Consider the following 21,203-nt stretch of genomic DNA (forward strand, 5'->3'; position numbering starts at 1 on the left):
GAACAGTGTGAATTTGTGTCTTCACGAAACATATTTAAAAAACTTCAAAACACTATAAAATATATCTGTATATAGGAGATACAGGAGTCTAAATGTGGATCGGATTTAACACACTTTAGAATGGTCTTGCTTTGTAAAATGTCTTGCTTTTTATCCACAGGTGAGTAAGGAGTCTACAAGCAGTGAATCCAGTGAGGAACTTAGCCGAACATGTGCTGCGATCAGTGTGTCTTTGCTATCGTAACAAGGGGAAAAGTACACCCTATACAGATCGAAATGCGCAATAGGCATGTACTAATTCTTGTAATTAATCATGGGTTTGTTTTGGCCGTATTGTAAAATAAAACCAATCAGTGTTTCACGTGCCATTCCTGCTAACTGGAATGCACTATGGGTTTGTGTACTGTTTCATGTCTATGTAAGTATAGCAATTCACTTCCAAGATAGCAATGAACGTCTGACTGTTGACGTGTATCTAGGTTGTAATCAGTCAGTGGAGCACCTGTGTTTTCCATTGCCAAAAAACGTACCTGAACACACTTTTTTTGAGACCACTACACCCCGTTGCTATTTAAATGGCGCAGGCACAAGTCATGAAAATAGACTGTTGGTCTACTGTTGGTTCTGTAAAAACAACTGTTCTGGGGTCAGTTTGAGATTTAGAGTTTTTACATGGTTGTAACAGGCACATGTGATATGTCTGTAAAACAGTAAAACTAACTGTTCTGGGGTGAGCTTGAATTTAAATGGTTTATAGTTGTAGTAGCTGCAAATGTAGGAGTCTGATTCTAGATCAGACTGTAATACACCTTAGAAGGGGTGTTCTATTTTTTCTTTATTTAGTACACCATTAGCTTAAATCTTGCTCTCCATGGCCTCAAGGGAAGAGTTCCACCCTGTACCACCCCCAACACACACACACACACACACACACCACAGCATACCTCTCTCTCTCGCTCTTTCTCTCTCTCCCTTTCTCTGGCTATGCCAGCATACCTTCACACCAACCCTCACTTTATTCTTGTTCCTTCTATTTTTATCCGTTTTTCTTTCTCTCCCAAAAATCTGTTTATTTAAGTTGCATCCATTGCTGACACAGATATTAGTCCTTGTAGAAAAGTACTGACAATAGAACAGGGTTTTTGCACCATTTTAAAAGTCAAATTTAGACCTTTTTAGACCACAATAAATATAATTTTAGACCCCAAAAAATCTTTGGTAGAAAATAATTGGTTGTATTAGAAATCAAAAATTAATGTTGCCAACTCACCGCCAACGATACTACGTTATCTCGCTAAAGTTAGCTAGCTTGCTGCTAACCTTAGTTCTCTCCCGAGTAACGTAGCTAACTCTGCCCTAACGTTAGTATGTTAGCTAGCTCTCCACTAACCTTAGTTCTCTCCCTGGTAACGCAGCTAACTCTGCGCTAACGTTACTATGTTAGCCAGCTCTCCGCTAACCTTAGTACTCTCCCTGGTAACCTAGCTAACTCTGCGCTAACGTTAGTATGTTAGCCAGCCCTTCGTTAAACTTAGTTCTCTTCCCGGTAATGTAGCTAACTCGGCACTAACTTTACTATGTTAGCTAGCTCTCCACTAACCTTAGTTCTCTCCCTGGTAACGCAGCTAACTCTGTGCTAACGTTACTATGTTAGCTAGCTCTCTGATAACCTTAGAACTCTCCCTGTTTATGTAGCTAACTCGTCCCTAATGTTATTATGTTAGTATGTTAGCTAGCTCTCCGCTAACCTTGGTTCTCTCCCCAGTAATGTATCTAGATAATTTACTGCTAACGTTAGCATGTTAGCTAGTTTGCCGCTAACGTTAGCTAGCTCTCCGCTTAAAGAAACAGAAAGCCTTACTTAGACAGTAGAAATGCAGAATGTCCCAATACTTTTGTCCGTATGCAGTATTTGTGTAAAATCCTGTAATATTACTCTTCTGCCTACAACCTCAATACTCATGCTTCATTCACTTTTAATAATGTTTTTGCAAGGTTTTGGTCTCAGCTTGCACATGAAATGCACATGTAAAGTTTGTCATGTATGTATGTTTTTTGTCTATACAGTGTATATCAGGAATTCCAGTTAGTAAAACACACTGTATATTATTCAGACGTGTTTTCCTGTATTTTCTTCCAGCCTGTGGTGTTTTATTGTGGAATTTGTGGAACACCTCAATCGGGTGGGTTTTCCATTAAGTCTATGATAGTGGCTGCGAGTCCATGATGTCATTGTGCTTTGGTTTGTCTACATCTCCCCTGTTATTATGCCTTTTTTCCAGTCTCTCTCTCTCTCTCTCTCTCTCTCTCTCTCTCTCTCATTCTAGTCCCCTGACGTGGCAGAGCAGTGAGGGTTGGGTAAATGTAGAACAGTGTGAAATGTTCATTTATGTACACAGACAAACACACACACTCGCATAAACACACAGACACACACTTCAGTCCACACCCTCCTCTGAGCAAACGTCAGTGTCAGTCTCTGAGATTCTTCTTGATCTCGTCTCATCTCTGCTGTTTTCTGCTGTGGCCTGTTCCTTCATGTGCCTGCTGATTTTTTTTTTCCCTTTTAGCATTTTTTACACGCAAACAAGCACACACACACACACACACCCACACACACACACACACACACACACATGAACACACTCCTGCTGTGCTCAGCAGCTAATGAAGCCAGACTCATTTCACAGCATGTTATCTGTGACACAGACGGCCTCAGAAGAAAATCAGAAATACCAATAACCTAGCAGATGAACTCACTTGACTTTACTGTTTGTGAAGCTTGTGCTGAGAAGTGGTGCAAATCTTACTTAAACTTTAGAACAGCATTACGCAAAAATCTGTCTTTATTGACTCCTGGGCTCCTTCTACAGTCAGGATATATCATTCCAGCTTGTAACCACTCCATATTATGGCATTTTTATCTATAAATGAATATTTACTTCAATTAACATTCACTATGGCATTGTTTTGATAATTTATTTCAATCCAGTGTTGCATTCACTTTTCACCAAGATCTTGTATTGATGATGGTAGAGTCTGACCGCTGCACAAAGTCTTCTCCAGCTAATCTCAAAGATTCTCAATAGGGTTAAGGTCTGGACTCTGTGGTGATCAATCCATATGTGAAATTGATGATCTCATGGTCCCTGAACAACTCTTTCACAATCCTGGCATTGTTATCTTGGAATATGGCCGTGCCATCAGGGAAGAAATCCATTGATGGAATAACCTGGTCTATATTCTGTATATTCGGGTAGTCAGCTGACCTCATTCTTTCAGCACATACTATTGCTGAACCTAAACCTGCAGACCAACTGCAGCATCAACCCCACATCATTTATTTAGTTAAATCCAGGTGACGAGTTTTTATTTTGGCCAGGCAGTGTATACCAACACAATTTTCCTTACTTTTTCAGCTATGTTTTAGCACATTATAGTAGAATGAATGAGTGTCTCTTGCTGATGGATAATATCAGAGTGTACCAGCATCAAACCCTTCATCAGCCTGTCAAAAACCCAACCAACTGCTGGAATGACAAGCCCATGTTACCCAGCCACATTAACATGTTAGGTAAACACCACATCTCTGCGCCATATACTCTCTCTGTGTGTGAGTAACTGTGTGTGTGTGTCTGAGTGTAAGAGCTACACAGCTCCAGGCTACAGCTCTCTGACTGACACTCGTTTTCCTAACAACATTCCTGAGCAATAAAGGAGGCCACAGCAGGTCGGGACACACCTCAATTACTGAACACTTACTCTACCCTTAGGGTGTGTATTCTGCTTAGTGGGCACATACACACAGACTGTATGAGCACAGTTATGATTAAACTGACCTCTATCGTGGGTGTTTCGTAATACTGTGTCAATTCTCAAAAATGCGGTATTGACAGCTCTGGAAGAAATTAAAGAGAGCTCTCAAAATGATGAGTTTCTTTGATTTTACCAAATTGAAAACCTCTGGAATATAATCAAGAGGAAGATGGATGATCACAAGCCATCAAACCAAGCTAAACTGCTTGAGTTTTTGTGTCAGGAGTGACATGCAGTTATCCAAAAGCAGTGTGTAAGACTGGTGGATGAGATCATGCCAAAATGCATGAAAATTGTGATTAAAAAACCAAAAAAAACAAATACTGATTTCTGAACTCTTAAAACAAAAGTTGGCTCAAAAAGTGCGCTAATAATCTCCCTCTGTCTGCTGCCTTTCCCCCTCTCTGTGCAGTTTCCTTGCTCCTTACAGACATTTACGATAATTTTTGGACATTTACTGAAAATTCTTAAAAGATGCGGAAATTTCTGGACATTTCCGGACACCCCGTAACCAGATCGATTGTCTTTAGCAAGAAATCCAGGTTTTGTTTGGGATCCATCAACAGTCAGGTTTGAGTATGGAGGTCTTGTGGTGAGCATTCAATCCTGCATTTGCAACACACTGTGCCAACTGCTGGTGTGATGAGATGGGAAGCTATTAAAAGTCAGTTACCCCTAGTTGTGAAATGAGGGATATTAAAAGTTCAGCGATATGTGAAGGACATGCTTTGGCCACATGTCTCTTGCCCTTTTTGATAATGCTTTTAACTGGCATTTTACAGAGCAAGGAATACAGTACTTACTGGGCCTACCTGGTCACTGGATTTATCACCAGTCAAGCTTTTGTAGGATCAGCTGGGGCTATGCAGAGACTAGGTACTGAATTAGGCCTCAAAACACATGCAGATAGTATTTTACCCTCAGTCTCAGTAGAGGGCGCTACAGAAAACATGGAAGTGCAGCTAATGGAAGATAATATTATTATTTAGGCTTAGGGATTACAGTGTATCCCCCTGCGGGACCCCTTTCCAAAGTAAATTAGGAGCAGGTGAGTTTCACCCCTAAGCCTTGAAAACACTGACCCTACATCAGGTCAACACACCCCATAGAAAAACATCACACACACAGTCACACACACACACACAGTCACACACAGCTGTGCATCCGTCCCATAACAGCTCTCCTGGAGATTACGCCCATGTCTCCGATAGCAGCCGGGCCTCAATGCGCTCATTGAAACTTTGAGCTGCAAACTGACAGCAAACTGTGGCATTCGCCTAGGCTCCCCGGGTAAGCCTGGAGAACAGGGAGGAAAGGCTCAGGCAGTCTCGGTGGGAACTTACTGTCAGTCAAGATGTATTTACTGCCAGACCGAACTCTCTGCAGTCCCAGACAGTTTATTTATAGTCTGGAAACTGCTACTGGTGTTACACTGTGTCCAAAACTGGAGGTTGGGGTTGGAAGATATCTAATTGTCCAATGGTTCTGCTGAAACCAATTTAAAGAACATGGGGATTATGATTCAATACAATGTGATATATTGCAATACTGTATGTAGGGTAATATATTGTGATTTTTAAAATGTATTTTTTGGAAATCTGCAATAATATGAAATAGTGATGAAACAGTAAAAAGGGTGGACACTGAAACCATTTAATTAATTTCACCACTTTTTTGCAATAAAATACAACAACTTAAGTTTTGTGTTGGTTTTTAAAAGAAAAAAAGATAAAAAAATTATGAACCTACCATATAAGAATATTTATTGAACACTAAACACATTCACATGCCAACTTTTTATAAATTGAGCTCATTATGCCTGTTATGATAATTCTATCAATTTTATAATATACTATCTCAAAAATAATTATAATAAACTTGAGCTTTTCTGATCTTATTGACAAAATGCTTTAATAACCACATATTACATCGAGTATATAATCAGTGTTTAATGCATGTGAGTATTTGTTTTTAATCTGCCAATACTGATGCATTTTGTCTGCTTGTCGAATAGTGTGATAAATGTTGCGTTTAGTAAAAATGTCTTTAAATAACATGATATAGTATTTGATCATATCTCCAAGCTCTATCAGTGCATGATTACATACACCACAGAAATGCTTTTTATAATGTGCATATCAAATTAGAAATATATAGAAATATTGATTGACAAAAAGAAATATATAGTGATATAAAGTTTGCCACTATTGTCCAGCATTATGCTAAACAATATTATTGTCATTTTAAGACAATTTAATGTAGTGGCTTTTTTATATTAAATAACAGCACGATGATGCAAACATACATTAAAAAATTGGAAAAAATATGAATATGAATATGAAGCTCCATTGCTGCACACACAGTTTCAGCGCTCCACAGCTTAAGCTGGCTGTGTCAGTAAACAACCCCTCTCTGTAGCAGGTGGTTCTCCGGCTAGCTGTCCTAATGAGAACCTTCCGGAAGCGTGTGAGACATTTCACGCGTGCTGGACCTGATAATGGGCTCGATACGGCAGTGGACACGTTCCTTCTTCCTCTAAGCAGGGCAGACCTGTGTAGCAGTACAGCACTGACCATCCTCCATTTATCTGACAGCAACATCAATGATCTTCTCTGGAGAAAACTGCACAGTTTAAAAAAAATACAGAGAACAGCTACTTCATTACCAATGTTTAGCCTACAGCTGCACCTAATATGCTGCCGTACCAGATCCAGCTCTTCATCCATCTATCCACACACAGCCATGCCCTTTTCCACCTCATCCCTGAGTGCAGCACACTGAAATATTCATCAAGGCTGGAGGAGCTCTGCTCATTGCCCTGCCACCTCATTGCTGAGTTTCCTCCCTCACTTCATGCTAGACTTCTAAGAGATAAGGTGTCTCAGCGGCCTTGTGCTAGGAAACGGGGACGAGGAGGATTTCCGAGTGGAAGAGACGGGAGGGGATGTCTCCTCCAAGCACCGCTCTGCTGGCTGATGAGTTTCCTGTGAGGACGTTATTATCTGCAGGCACAGATTCTGAACTGGAAGGTCTGGAATCCTGGGATACTGTGGATCAAGTGGTTCTTTGAGCAATGTCAGAGAAGAACCACTTCTGGTTTCATTAAGTAACATGTTTATAATACAGAAATTGTAAATACCCTTTACATCAATAGAAGGTTTAGTAGATTTTGAAAAGGTTTTTTTAAATTCTCACAATATGCAACATTCTGACCTCACTAATGCACACTCAGCACTGAAAGCAATCAAATTCTCACATAAATGCACAAAAAATCTAGTAGAATGTCTTCTCTGGACAGCAGAGTCAGGTACTCCAATAATAGGATATAATAGAAAATAATACAAGCCATGAATGAGAATGTGCCCCAACATTTTTGACAATAGCCTAAGACTGCTAACTTGTAGCCTAAAGATTTCTGACTTGACCTGGAATCAAGCCTAAGGATTTGGGACTAGACCTGATCTCTAGACTAAAGACATTTAACTTGTCTTGGACTCAAGCCTAAAGACTTCTGACTTGATTTGGACTCAAGCCTAAAGACTTCTGACTTGATTTGGACTCAAGCCTAAAGACTTCTGACTTGATTTTGACTCAAGCCTAAAGACTTCTGACTTGATTTGGACTCAAGCCTAAAGGCTTCTGACTTGACTTGGACTTTAACTTAAAGACTTCTGACTTAACTTGGAATCAAGCCTAAATATTTTTAACTTGACATGGACTATAGCCTAAGGATTCTGATTGACTTGAATTCTAGGCTAAAGACTTCTGGCTTGACTTCTGACTTCTAACTTCTAACTTGCCTTGTATCCTAGCTTAAATACTCCTGAGTTGACTTGAACTCAAGAACAATAAGGTCTGACTTGATTTCAGCCTAAATACTAAATCCTGGAATCTTTTGACTTGAACTTGACTTGACTAGCTTAAAACACTTGACCTAACTTGATTTGAACTAGGACCCCACCCTAAAGACTTCTGACTTGACTTGACTTGATCTCAAGTCTTCAGACTTCTGACTGGACTTGGACTTGATTTAACTTGTGACTTGCCTTAGACTTGACTTGTGCTTTGTGGCTCATGAATATCTCTGGTAGCAAGAGGTTCTATTTAGATTTTTTTTCAAATAGCTATTCTGAGCCTACTACAAAACAGTATTTTACCCACAAGCAGCACAACAGAGGCTAGTTAGCAAATGAGCATCCTCTTTCACACAACACCAGCACCTGAGCTCAGTAGGATCAAAGCTTCCTGGCTGTGTTTGAAGCTGGGTTTGTGGAAACCCTCTCTCTCTGTGGGAGCAACAGGGCTAAATGTGAACACAGACAGCTTTAAAATATACATGACAGAGACAGGGAAATGGCTTCTGCTTCACTTCATCCAATCGCCTACGTCTTTAACCTTAAAAGCTGCAGACTTCTCCACCTCAAAGGGAAACATGCGTTGCATAGAACATGCATATTCCCTGACCATAGACGATGCTCATTTTCAACACAATCATTTCAAAGGTACAATATGTTTAGAGGAACAGGAATAGACAACAGTGTACTTTCATTTGCAGATGAAGATTCTAGAGATAAAGGGCATTCTAGCTTTATCTGTGGATGTTATATTACAGCGGTATTGAAGATTCTAAATATGGGTGTGACTTCTTCCAGAGAATTCCAGGCCGACGCTGCCAATCACAATTATCACCAACCTGTACACTTGTTTACTGTGGGTGGTACAAAAGATTAATACTCTAAATTGCCCTGCTGTGTGTGTGTGTGGGTGTAAGTATGTACTGTATGTATGCGTGTGAATGTTTGGCACTCAGTCCTGGGTCAATGCCCTTATTGCTCGATTAGGTCCTACAGGTGGAAGGTCATTTCTGGTTAAGAGTATGCTGTACCTGATTAGCTGTCATTTCTCACTGGTTTGAGTGTGTGTATGTGGGTGTGTGATTATTAAGTGCGGAGTGTAACTGTGTACTGTGTATAATGTGGCTGTAAAGTGCACATGAGTGTCTAGAAAGGCACTACAATGAAAACATGAAACAATTTCGAACAATGCCAGATCAACAAATCTGCGAATTAGTATGAGTATTCAAGCTGCATGGGATGCATCATTGCAGAACACCATTAGGAACCTCTACAACCTTTTATCTATATGTAGCCCAATATATATCATATATCATAAATGTTTATATGATTATGTACTCATAAGGAGTAACATGTATAGCATAATCAATAAATAATAATTTATAGCATGATCTTTAAATTAGTTACGAATGCTCCTCCACGTAGCATGAAGCCACATGACCACAGTCTAGAGTTCTAAGTAAACAAGCTACTGCTAGTGCACGACACGTGATGCTAAAACTGCTAAAAACAGAGCTGCAGACAGATTACACCGGGCAACCCCCAGCAGGCCATCCCAGACAGAGTGCAGGACACCATCTTGTGCTCTTTCACTCTCTCTCTCTCTCTCTCTCTCTCTTCTATCTCTTCTCCACCCCCCCCCCCCCCCCGGCATTCCTCACATTCTCCCAGGCAGATAACCAGACACTCACATTCAAACACAAAGCTGGGGGCACGGGCTATTGTCCACCAGCTAAGCTTGTTTGCATGCCAAAAGGCACCCCCACCACACACACACACACACACAAACTCCCACTTTCCTACCCACACAGTTCTCACTGCCACCAAATTCCATTCACCTGACTGAGCATTTCTAACAGGGGAACTGTGTATAAAAAACCTGACCCAATGTGCACTACTTACACTATCAAAATGTAACAGACAAAATTTCTGCTATCATTCGTATTAGTGGTATACGATATGGACAAAAAAACTGATGTGTGAAAGCATTGTTTTATATCCCGATATTGTTGTGAAACACAATTTAAGCTTTTTAAAGGTTATTCGGTGCCTGGCTTGGCTGCACTGTGGAACTCTTCCTCGCTCTACCTCCAGTCTTGTAGATGTGTTTATAGCACCTCAGTCCAGCAAGTTTTGTGCATATATTTCCAGTTACAGCTGAATTCACGCTTTCAATCCCATAAAAACGCTCTTATTTACCTTTTAAAAAGCCATTTGAATGCCTGATTTTTTTTTTTATAATTTTATTTCTAATTTTTCCCATTTTCTCCCCAATTTACACGGCCAATTACCCAACCCATTCATTAGGACTCCCCCTATCACCAGTGATACCTCAACACACCAGGAGGGTGAAGACTAACACATGCGTCCTCCGATACATGTGAAGTCAGTAGGGCTGGACCCGAATATTCGGGTATTCGGATATTCGTTCGTTGAGTAGGTATTCGGTTTTTAATTTTGGTATTCGGATATTCGTTTTTTTTCTCCTTTCCAGAGTTCCACCTCACTCTAACCACTTCTGTTTTCGCGGGTCCCGTCAGAATATCTTGCGCGCGGGACAGAACTGAACTGTTATTGGCTGGAGCGGGAGTTTAATCCAGACGATGCGGGAGCAAATTAATAAATAGTTAAGAAAACTGTAATAATTGTAAAAAAAAAAAACCTAAAGAAAACTCTCAACGCGCAGGATGGACCGACACACACACGCACACACCGATGGTGTTTGGACTGGGGTAAGGAACGGGACCGCACTATGTGGCGGGCGGGCGCGGGATTAAAAGAAGCAATTTTTTTGCGGCGCGGTAACGAGACAGAAACGCGGGAGCGTGGAAGAGTGGGTTTAAAAATCAGTCTCGCGCAGACCTCTATTATACATGATAAAAAAAAATGCAGGCTCTTCGAAACTGATTTATATAATAAAACGTAAGGGGTAATGTGGCAACAGTAGGGGCTAAATCGGTTACAAAAGCCTGGCCTACAAAAATGATGTCTGAACGAATTTCCTCTTATCTTATTTAATTTAAAATGGTTTAAAAATATAAAATAATTTCTAAGCAAACGAAATATTTAATATTGAGCTTATAGCCCAAGTGCAAAAATACAAAATCAGTAATACGGCTATGCCCTGCACAATGCTTAAACCGAAATAGACCAAGTACAATAACGTCATTAACAATGACTTTCCTCTACTCTAATATAATTTAACATGGTTTAAAATATAAAATAATTTCTAAACAAACGAAATATTTAATATTGAGCTTATAGCCCAAGTGCAAAAATACAAAATCAGTAATATGCCCTGCACAATCCTTTAACCGAAATACACCAAGTACAGTTTACAATGACTGTCCTCTAATATAATCAACAATGTTTAAGAATATAAAATACTTCCTGAACAAACGTTTTTTTTGTTTGTTTTTTTAAGCAAATAGCCTAAGTGTGAAAACACAAACAGCAATTTACTGGGCTGGCTTGCGCAGCGGAGAAACCGTGCAGCAGCAGCCTCCTAGCCTGCTTACGCAGCGGATAAGCCGCGTGTGGGGCAGCAGAAATTCCGGGATGAAAACACAAAGAAATCTGAGCTAAAAACACAGAAAAAATATGGGGGATAAAAACACCAAAAATCCGGGGTGAATATGTCTCGTCGGTCAGAGCAAATTGAACATTTTTCAGTGGATTAAAGGGGCCGTGATTTGCTTTTTTTTATTTATTTATTTTTTACCTCTTTTTTTAAAAACGAATATTCGAATATTCGCTTCGAATCAGTGCCGAATATCCGGAGCTCAAAAAACGCTATTCGGGCCAGCCCTAGAAGTCAGCCACCGCTTCTTTTCGAGCTGCTGCCGATGCAGCATTGCCGAGCAGCCAGCGCGCTTGGAGGAAAGCACAGCGGCTCGGCTCTGGTACATCAGCTCACAGACGCCCTGTGCTGCAGACATCACCATAGTGATGTGGGGAAAGAGCGCCATCTACCCACCCAGAGGGAGCAGGGCCAATTTTGCTCCCTCTAACGCCGGCAGCTTGATGGCAAAGCTGCATGAGCTGGGGTTCAAACCGGCGACCTCCTGCTCATAGTGGCAGCGCTTTAGACCGCTGGACCACTCGGCGCCCATTTGAATGCCTGATTAATAAAATTAATTAAATTAATAAAATAGGCTACATTAATGTATTTTAAACATAAATACATGTGTCTCATTATTTCACAAATCTATATAATAGCCCAACATTATTGTTTGGTTAATGCATTAGGCTGCAGTTTAGATCATTAATCATATGCCTTGTCTCTTTTAATGATTTTAAATATGTATTTTGTAAAATGACAATTCTGTGAACCTGCTGACTTTCTCTTTATTTTTGTGGACACCTGGAATTTAAGCAAGGGGATTGTCTGATTGATAGTTAATTATATATGGGAAAAACATAAACAAATAGTAAAATATTTATATTAAACAGCCAAAACTGTTTCAACAAATGCAATTTTGAGTCAGGTACAATCCTCAATCGTCCCAATGTTTAGCGCATTCAGACTTCCTAAAACTAATCTGCATTGTTGTTCAATCTATATGACATTAAGACATCCGTGTAGATCTAGTGAATAGAGAATTAAGTACCGTGAAGGATAAAAAACAGCTCTGCCTGTAAAACACAATGGGAGAAATGTTTGGGAATCATAGTGAGTGGATGCTCTGTGTATTTAATGGACTGAATTTGCTTTATATTTCCTTGTGGGAGTTTAAGTCTTGTGCAGGAAATTCCTGTAAAATCAGTTTTATTTTCCTTTACTTAATTATTTTAGTTCTGTTTGATTTTCGGATTTTTTTGTTGTTTTTTTTTTTGCATTTATTTGTATTATTTCATCTATTTCTTTACCAGAGCCTGTGTGGTTTAGACCTTGGTGAACCTGGTGTTAATTTTATAATATAAACCTAGATATGGAATATTAAAAAGGCCATTATTATGTTTTAATCTCTGTACATTTCTCATTAAGCAGCTGGAGACATGTAAATGATGTACTGTAGTCATGAGAGTGAGAAAAGAAAGTGTGAAAGACTTATACGCCCTTAGGGTATACAGTATTATCACTCACTCTGCTTGATTCTCTTCACTATTCTCAACACAAACCTGCCCCCTGTCTCCAGAAAAGTGAACTGGATGGGATCTCAGCTGTAATGTTTTTTTTTTTACTTTAACAAGTTAACAAGGGCAAATAAACAGCAGCACAATAAAAAATACTATAGAAAAAAAACTATTGTAGTGTATCCTTAGTTTTATTGTAGAAAATATATAAAAACATAACCATACCTCTCCTTCCATCCTCACATTTCTGTAGATGTATATAGATGTACACACACACTCATTCACCTACAGTATGTTCCATGATTCATATAGATGTCCGGGGCTCTGTTCCAGTTCGCCCACCAAATTTTGAACTGTTCTGTGCAAAAATAGATTCTGGAACCTAAAACATTAATTCCCTGATGGAACCCAAAAAGTTAGGTTCTTCAGTGCCAACCAAGGGCTGCTGTGTGCAACTCCCTCCTGATGATGTATTCTGTGATGTATTCTCAATTCCACTAAAACTGATGCAAATGTGGGCTTGTTTTCGCAGAAAAAAAGCACAAAGAATAGAGTTATTTTGGTTGAAAAGGGCGAAAAGTGTCACTTATGCGCTGAAAATATGTCATACATATAATTACCACCCACAGTGGACAGCAAAGTGGGCGGTAATGATGGTGACAGAATTGTCCATGTATAAAGTAGGACATTTTTATGTTGGCAGTTTTAATGCATGTTATATTACAATATTGTTATGTTACATTATTTATTTAGAAAAAAAAAATATTTTATTTAAAATCAGTCTTAGTTGCTGCTCTACAAAAATTTACTATCTTTTCCTATCTGGGCCTAATTCAGCGAAACACTGACAAAGGAAGGTGCCTGCCTGATGACCCCTGAGAAGAGCTTGCACTGAAGTTTGTGTTAGAGTTTGGATGAAGGGGATTGGTGTGGTCCTGCTCTTGTAATAATTTGTCTCATGAGTTTTTGTAGACGTCTGAGTACTTGGCAGTTGAGGCACGGACCATGAACATAGTTCGCTATGCTTCTGGATTCTTGTCGAGCCAGTATCAGATGGTAGTGGTTGCTGTGTTCTGCTCACGCAACTTATAATGTTATTTATTGTGTGTGATTGTGCTTAGGTAAGTGTGTTGTTGCCATAGTTAAAGGAAGTGAGCTTAGATTAAGGAGGGATTCTGTTTGTTCATAGGTTATTTTTTGGTAGGTCTGTTACTTGGCAGTTGAGGCAATGGACCATGAACATAGTGTTAGGCTGTGCTTCTGGATTCTTGTCGAGCCAGTATCAGATTGTGGTGGTTTTGCTATTGTTGTTAGTTGAGTGAGTAGTAGATCCTGGCTGAGCCCTATGCATAACCCCAGCTGTTAGGTGCAGGATTTGTCAATTTCCTGTATTATATTACTCCAGTCACAAATTCCTGAAATTAATACAATATTGTTCAGTGTTTTGTCAAATCACCATAAATATCGTTATTACATACAAACAACCTGTTATTGCATATCACCAACCCACAGTTACCAACAAGAACTGCAGCTTCTGTGGTTTAAATTTGAGCCCGAATATAAAAAGCTGTGACTGGGTATCACTTACAGAGCCACAGACCTTCACAGCAACTTCTTCAGCACTGCAACAGCTCCCTCTACTGAGTCAACTCTGACACGAGCCCCTGCTGAACCCATCAGCCGGCTCCTCAATAACAGGATGTGGGTGTAATTGCAGTTCTATTTCTGTTCCTGGGTCAGTTTTCAAGACACTGCGTGGACAGCTGTGTGCCCCCTTATGCTACCCCCTGAGAAACAGAATGTGGGTATTATGTCACTGGCATTTACGCTGACTCACGTTTTAACAGTGCAGGAACAACTGGCCTACTATTAATAGTCTGCTAAAAAACACACCAGCTGTTTTACAGCATTTCACAACTTTCTCTCTCTCTCTCTCTCTCTCTCTGTGTCTCTCTCTCTTTCTCACAGCTGAGCAGTGCGGTCACGCTGAAAGCGCTAATCGTTCGGCTTAATGCGTTCCTCTCGTTTACTGGCTAATATTCAGTTTTCCACTAAGTGAGGCCTCAAGGATTATTTGGAGCATGACATCATGCTCTAGGATTGGTCATTGGAATGAAGCTTTATTGGGATGAAGCTTCAGGGCAAAAGTTATGGTAAAAGTTATCCTAAGAATTTAAAGCATTTTTCCTGTTTTTTTTAGGAGCACTGTCGTGAAGATTTGAGTACATTTAATGACAACTAACAGCATTCCTTAAAGCACCATAAGGGGTTTCGCCAGTTTCAAACATTATGATGAAACTGGCTCTCATCAGGAATGCCCCAGGAAAGGAAGAGTAACCTCTGTCGCACAGAATAAGTTCATCAGAGTTACCAGCCTCAGAAACTGCAAGTTAGCAGCACCCCAGATCCTCCTAAATGCTTCACAGAGAATTTTCTTAAGTATGTTTAACACTCTTAAGTTACTACATGATTCCTTATCTGTTCCATCATAGACTGGATGACTTCAGGATTCAATAATTTGAAATTTAAAAACAATGAATGAAAAGGTGTGTCCAAAATTTGACAGGTAGAGGGGCTGAAGGCATTCATTGGACAGAGTTTCCACTGTTTTTAGGACACATAGTACATTGTACACACACATATATTTAAACCTATTCATTCCAAATATAAACCAAGATTAAATGAATGAAAAAAAGCACTCCCATCAGATCCACCATTCACTAGGTCACTCCTTTAGACTAACATCTCGTCTCAAGTGTCCATCTGATTTAGGCTAGACTCAGCACCAGACCCCATGAGCCACATAATGACATCTGCCAAAGAGACACCATAATAATATTCTACCAAGCTGCAACTGAATGTACTGTGGCTGTGGTGGCTTTCTTGTCTGTCTGCAGATACTCCAGCCTATTCTTTATGACCATCGACACAGCTCCAGGAGTTGATACAATGGAGTTGCTACAAATGAGCTTCAATTTTTAAACCTTGAGCACTAGGGGTGTCACGATTCTCTAAATCCTCGATTCGATTTTATTTCCGATTTGAGGGTCACGATTCGATTCAATTCTCGATTTTCTTTTTTATTATATATTTACATTTTATTATTTTATGCCTCATAAAATTTAAATAATATATTATTTATTATTATTATTATTATTATTATTATTATTATTATTATTATTATTATTATTTATTAATATATATATGGTAATGCCATCTAGTGACTTTTTTGGTAGCAACAGTGTGCACTATTAAAACTGCAACGTGCAAAATAAAATAAAAAAAATAAAAAAATAGGAACAATTAAAGCCTTAACAAACTGAACTCTATCCTACTATAACAGTTAAACATGAAAAATAAGACTCGGTCCCTGAGAATTACAAGTTTTTTTCTTTAAGAAAGATATATTATTAACTTTATCTGAGAGAAAGTTGTTTTTTTAATTCAATGGAAAGCAACAGGTGTAGTCAATCATAAGTTTAAGATTTTTAATCCACCTGACTGTGATCTATAGTCAGTGTTCTCAAGTCACACTGACACACGCATTTCAGCGAGTTCACACGCTCTCACCTGCGCGCACCCACCCCTCCGTCAGATACAGATACAAAACCTGCGCGCACCCCAACCCCCCCCCCCTCCCCCGTTGGACAGATAAAAAAACAGTGATCACACTCCCGCCGACACTCAAAACTTGAGAGCCCTTTCTTTAATTCTATAAGTCCGTTTTCAGTTTCTCCTCCGTGGCTGAAAGGCAGCTGTTCTCTGCCTCTCACACAGCAGAACTGAGGGCGGGCTCTCTCTATTTACATGAATAGGATGCGCTGTGTTGGTGCTGCCCCATTTGCGTAGCGCGCTGCGCCATTTGCGTAGCGCGCGCGGGAGGGATCGTCGATTCTCGTTTTGACTTCGATACTCGAGACCATGACCTCATTTCGATCGATTTCGATAAAATATCGAGATCGTGACACCCCTATTGAGCACAGACACCTAGAGTTTGGCAATTAAATGAAAATCAATTAAATCAATATGCCGAACCTTCTCCAGGTTATATAGTCAGAAAGTTTTTTTTTAAATCTATGTTCATTCATGTACCATCCCGTTAAAAACATCCTTTTGTGTACATGGTTACATGACTCAACCCTGTTCAGCCTGGACATGGAAACAACATGGAGGAGAACTCGAAAACAAAGGCAACTGAACAAATTGAGCAGCTTTTATCGAAGACAAATGCTTTGTCTGGTCATTCAAGTAATCATTCATTAATCTTATTAGTGGTGGGTAACACAGGGCATTTCACGATATGATATCACAATAATTCATGACATCTATGTTATTAAAGAGGATAAAATACTCCTATATAAGCAAATACCAGGAGTTTAGAGTGCCTATGTTTCAATAAAAATATTACATTTCAAAAGCAAGTATCGATACGCTACAATTAAAAAGAATTAATATATTGCAATCTAGATATATTGTCCCACCCCTAATTGTAATCGATTGATATATCAATTTGAGTTCATATCATCCAGCCTTACTGATACCATTTATTCTTTAAAAACAACTGAGCTTTAAAGTGTGTTATTTTAAACTAAAGCTCACCATCTGAAAATAATTTCTCAGAAAGCAGCCCAACAGCTATCTCAAACCTCAACCCTATACATAGCTAACAGCATGACTTGGCAGGCTGCATCTGTTGGATTTACTCTGTTTTCTCTTTCTGACATCATATCCAACGTCTAACCTCAAGCCAGTCATTCATTGCATTATGCATGATCCTATGACCCTCAGTTCTTCCCAAAGCAAAGTAAAGAGCATCGCCGTGACTCACATTGGTGGAGTTGGTCCGGCCCAGGCCCTGGTTCTGGTTGTGGTTCTCCTGCTGCTCCCTGAACTGCAGGCCAGCCAGGTGCCTCTCCAGTGCCGCCCAGTCCATGGTGGGGAGCTGAGACTCCTCCAGAACGCTCTCCTCTTTGTAACCCCCGAGGCGGTAGCAGCTCCCGAGCCCAGTCCCGCCACCTCCTAGCACTCCTGTCCCGCCACCCCCGCCCGCACCAGGGCTCCTGTGTCCAGGCTTGGCCAGGGCCTTCCCCCTGCCTGAGCTTGGGGACAGGAGGTGCTGAGTGTTGGGCAGAATCAAGTTGCCATTCTGCTTGAGTTCCTCGGGCACGGCGGCCGCAACGGTGGCCGTGGTCTGGTCTGTCGGGGGTGGCGGAGTGCTCTTAACATCCTGGAGCTCCTCGGCCAGGCTGCGGCTGTTCGCCGGCTTGCGGAAGGCTCCGTCATTCTCGGCTGGCTGCTGGTTGTCGGCGTAATTGGCGCCGTACTCGCTTTCCCAGTCCTCAATGACCCTCTTCTTATACTGCTGGTAGTCCTCGTCCTCTTCGTCGTAGTCGTCCAGGGCGGCCAGCTCCAGGCTGGGCGAGGACTTGCACTCGGAGCACGGCGTCACCTTGTTGGAGTTGGACTCGGAGCCGGAGCGACTGGAGGCGTCGCTCCCCAGGTCCATTCCATCCTCCCGGTAATCCTGCGAGAGATAGAAAGAGGGAGAGAGCCAGTAAGTATAAGGAGTTGCTACTCATATTCCATACAGCGAGGCCTGGACAGCACTGTGCAGGGGTCTTAGGATACCTGAGAAATTTTAAAATTGATTCAAAGCTGCTTATCTGGTCAATAAAAGTCCTCCACTGCCTCAATTTGTTCATTACTAAGTTCTATTTAAGGGGGTTGGATTCCTGTTATCACAGTTTTCCAGACTCAGAAGAGAAAATGCCTCAGACTTCAGACTGCTGACCACAACCCGCTGAGAATTTGAACTTCCAATGAACTCCTGATGATCAGGCTGTTAGCCAGTTGTACCACTTTAGAGCTGTGAAGCTGGACATGTTTCTGTGTCCAAAAAAGAATTTAGGTTTAGTACAGTTTCCCAGCTTTTGACGTGGTCTGTCTGTCTGTAACTGCATGTATATAAAGCAACAGGAAATAATTTACTAGAATCCTAGTTTGTGTTGGTCTTGTTGATGGTCTATTCTCAGCCCACCCGGAACATTGAGATGTTTAGAGACACCAGAAGCACTGCTGTGTCTAATCCACTTATACCAGCACAAAACATACTAACAAGAAATATATACTGATATTGCATTATTATGTTAAATTCATTTAAATCCAGTGTGTTGACATTTGAACTGTTGCTTCCTTTCTGAAAACAAGAACCAAACATGTTATTTTCTTCTGATCATCTGACCATCAACCTTCTCACATGACAGCAATAATACCCGAAAACAAGCCATTCTTCACTTTTATCATATTAATCTTTAAAAAGGAAAACATGAATAGCTCAGAATCAATTTTCTTGCCTGGCCTGAGACCTTTTCCACAATACTGCATGTTTCAATCTTTTCAACCCAACAAGCAGTCATTGTGATACACAAACACACACACTAAAGCACTGTCACATGTCATAGAGAGATAAGGAAACAAAAAAGTGGAAAAAATCAGAGGGAGAAGAGAGCAACAGATCAGGGGGTGACTGGGCAAAGAACAGGAGGAAACCAAGAAGAAGGCCTGAAGATTTTGTGAAATGTGTGCACACTTAGATTAGTGACTTTAGTGCCATGGTTCCACACCAGAAACACAATCAGGCTTCCTGCCACAGGAGGCCTTTCCTTCCTGCACACGCTTTCTTAGCATGCTGACGGATGCAGTGTGACGCACCACCCTCTGGGTCTCCGCTCGCTCCCCTTTCTACCGCTTTGAGTCGGGCTGGATTAGCAAGCACTGATTTCTCCATGGAAAGACAGACAACTTGTGCTGTTTCTAGACTCATACTGAATGACAACTTTCAACATAGTCCATAAGACATGTTTAGCTTGCTTAATCTTAAGCCATTTAATTCAGCGGTGTTTTAAAAATAACAAGACTGAACTAGTGTCTGATGAACTGAACTACTATCTACTGTATATGGGTGGTCCTAATATCCTATCACAGTGTTAAAAGGTATTTTTATGAAAACTGTTTTTTTGTGAATATGACAAAACAATAAAATATATATTTTTTTTAAACTGCAAGAATAAACTAATACAACAAAATGTATGTTTTATTTTTTGCTAAAAAAAATTTAAGTGCAGAATATTAAGTGCATGCATATAACCTGCAGTGATCAAGCAGTTAGACAGCTGCACCACCCTAGAGCTGTGAAGTGTTATTTATTGTGTCCAATAAAGCAAGAAAGGTAGATTTACTTAGAACTGTGTGCTTTTATGTATGGTACAGTTTCCCAGCTCTTGAGTGGCCTGACTGTCTAAGTGCATGCATATCAAACAACCAGGATTTGTATAAAATAATAACGATGCACCAATCAAAAGTTTGGACACTCCTTCTCATTCAATGTTTTTTTTCCCTACATTGTAAATGAATACTGTCTATGAAGAAACACATAAGGTATCATGTAGTAACTGTTATGTAGTAAGTGTTAAACAAACCATAATACTCTGTGACGCATTAAGGTGCTCTTATTAGGGCTGCTGTTACATGTGATTTCTGAGGCTGGTAACTCTGATGAACTTTTCCTGTGCAACAGAGGTAACTGTTTCTCATCCTTTTTCTGGGGCAGTCTTTGCGACTGGACAGTTGATTAGTTGAGTAGTTCTTGCCATAATATGGATTAGAACATTACTCAAATATAGCAATTCACTGTACACCACCAACTCTACCTCTTCACAACTTTACAACTGATGATCTCAAACACAATAAGAGGCAAGAAATTCCAGTAATTAACTTGTGAGAAGTTCAGCACAGCTGTTAACTGAAAGCCATTCCAGGAGACTCTACCTCATAAAGCAGCCTGTATAAGAAGAGATCGATCTACTTTAAAAAAACTAAAATATAAAACATATTCTGGTTTGTTCAACACTTTTTTGTTAAACTTTAGTATTAATCTACAATGCAGAAAATAATGCTGAATTTTATTTGATAAATAAAGTAACATGCAAATAATGTAATGCTAATAATTATTAATAAATTAATGGTAATATATTATCGTAAACAATACAATATGTCAGACCCGTAGTCTGAACTAATGCGACTGAAACTGAAGATCACCACTTTAAGCCACTGTCTGGACTAGTTGTTTATGTGGGATCATGTGGCCTTTGCTGAGCTATTTTTATGATTCTGGCCTTTTCTCCCCCACTGGTTTATTTTCAGGGATCATAATTGCAGCGCACTGGCGTATAATTACATACGAATACAACCCGGTGTGCAAATAAATACAACTACACACTACTAAGCAACCTAATAGACCTTATGTGCAAAAATAGATTGAGCAAACTCTATACTCTGTGCAGTATTGATTTAATAAATGTAATCAGTATCAAAATATTATCCAAATTAGGGTTTAATTGGACATTTATTTTTTCTTCTCTTAAAGCTTGCATAGTATTCATTCTTTCCCATTTACAC

The 21,203-nt window shown here is 40.0% G+C and overlaps 1 protein-coding gene across 3 annotated transcripts in view; it reads right to left on the reverse strand.

Annotated features, from left to right (window-relative positions):
- Window positions 1-21,203, reverse strand: part of schip1 (schwannomin interacting protein 1) — a 492,362-nt gene that overhangs the window by 60,094 nt on the left and 411,065 nt on the right. For all 3 annotated transcript variants that reach the window (XM_022678779.2, XM_022678781.2, XM_022678780.2), the window contains one exon: window positions 17,575-18,270. In XM_022678779.2, coding sequence (XP_022534500.2) covers window positions 17,575-18,270 — 696 coding nt within the window. The remainder of the gene's footprint in view (window positions 1-17,574; window positions 18,271-21,203) is intronic.

This window comes from Astyanax mexicanus, chromosome 4 (genome assembly GCF_023375975.1).
Source record: "Astyanax mexicanus isolate ESR-SI-001 chromosome 4, AstMex3_surface, whole genome shotgun sequence".
Taxonomy (NCBI): Eukaryota; Metazoa; Chordata; class Actinopteri; order Characiformes; family Acestrorhamphidae; genus Astyanax; species Astyanax mexicanus.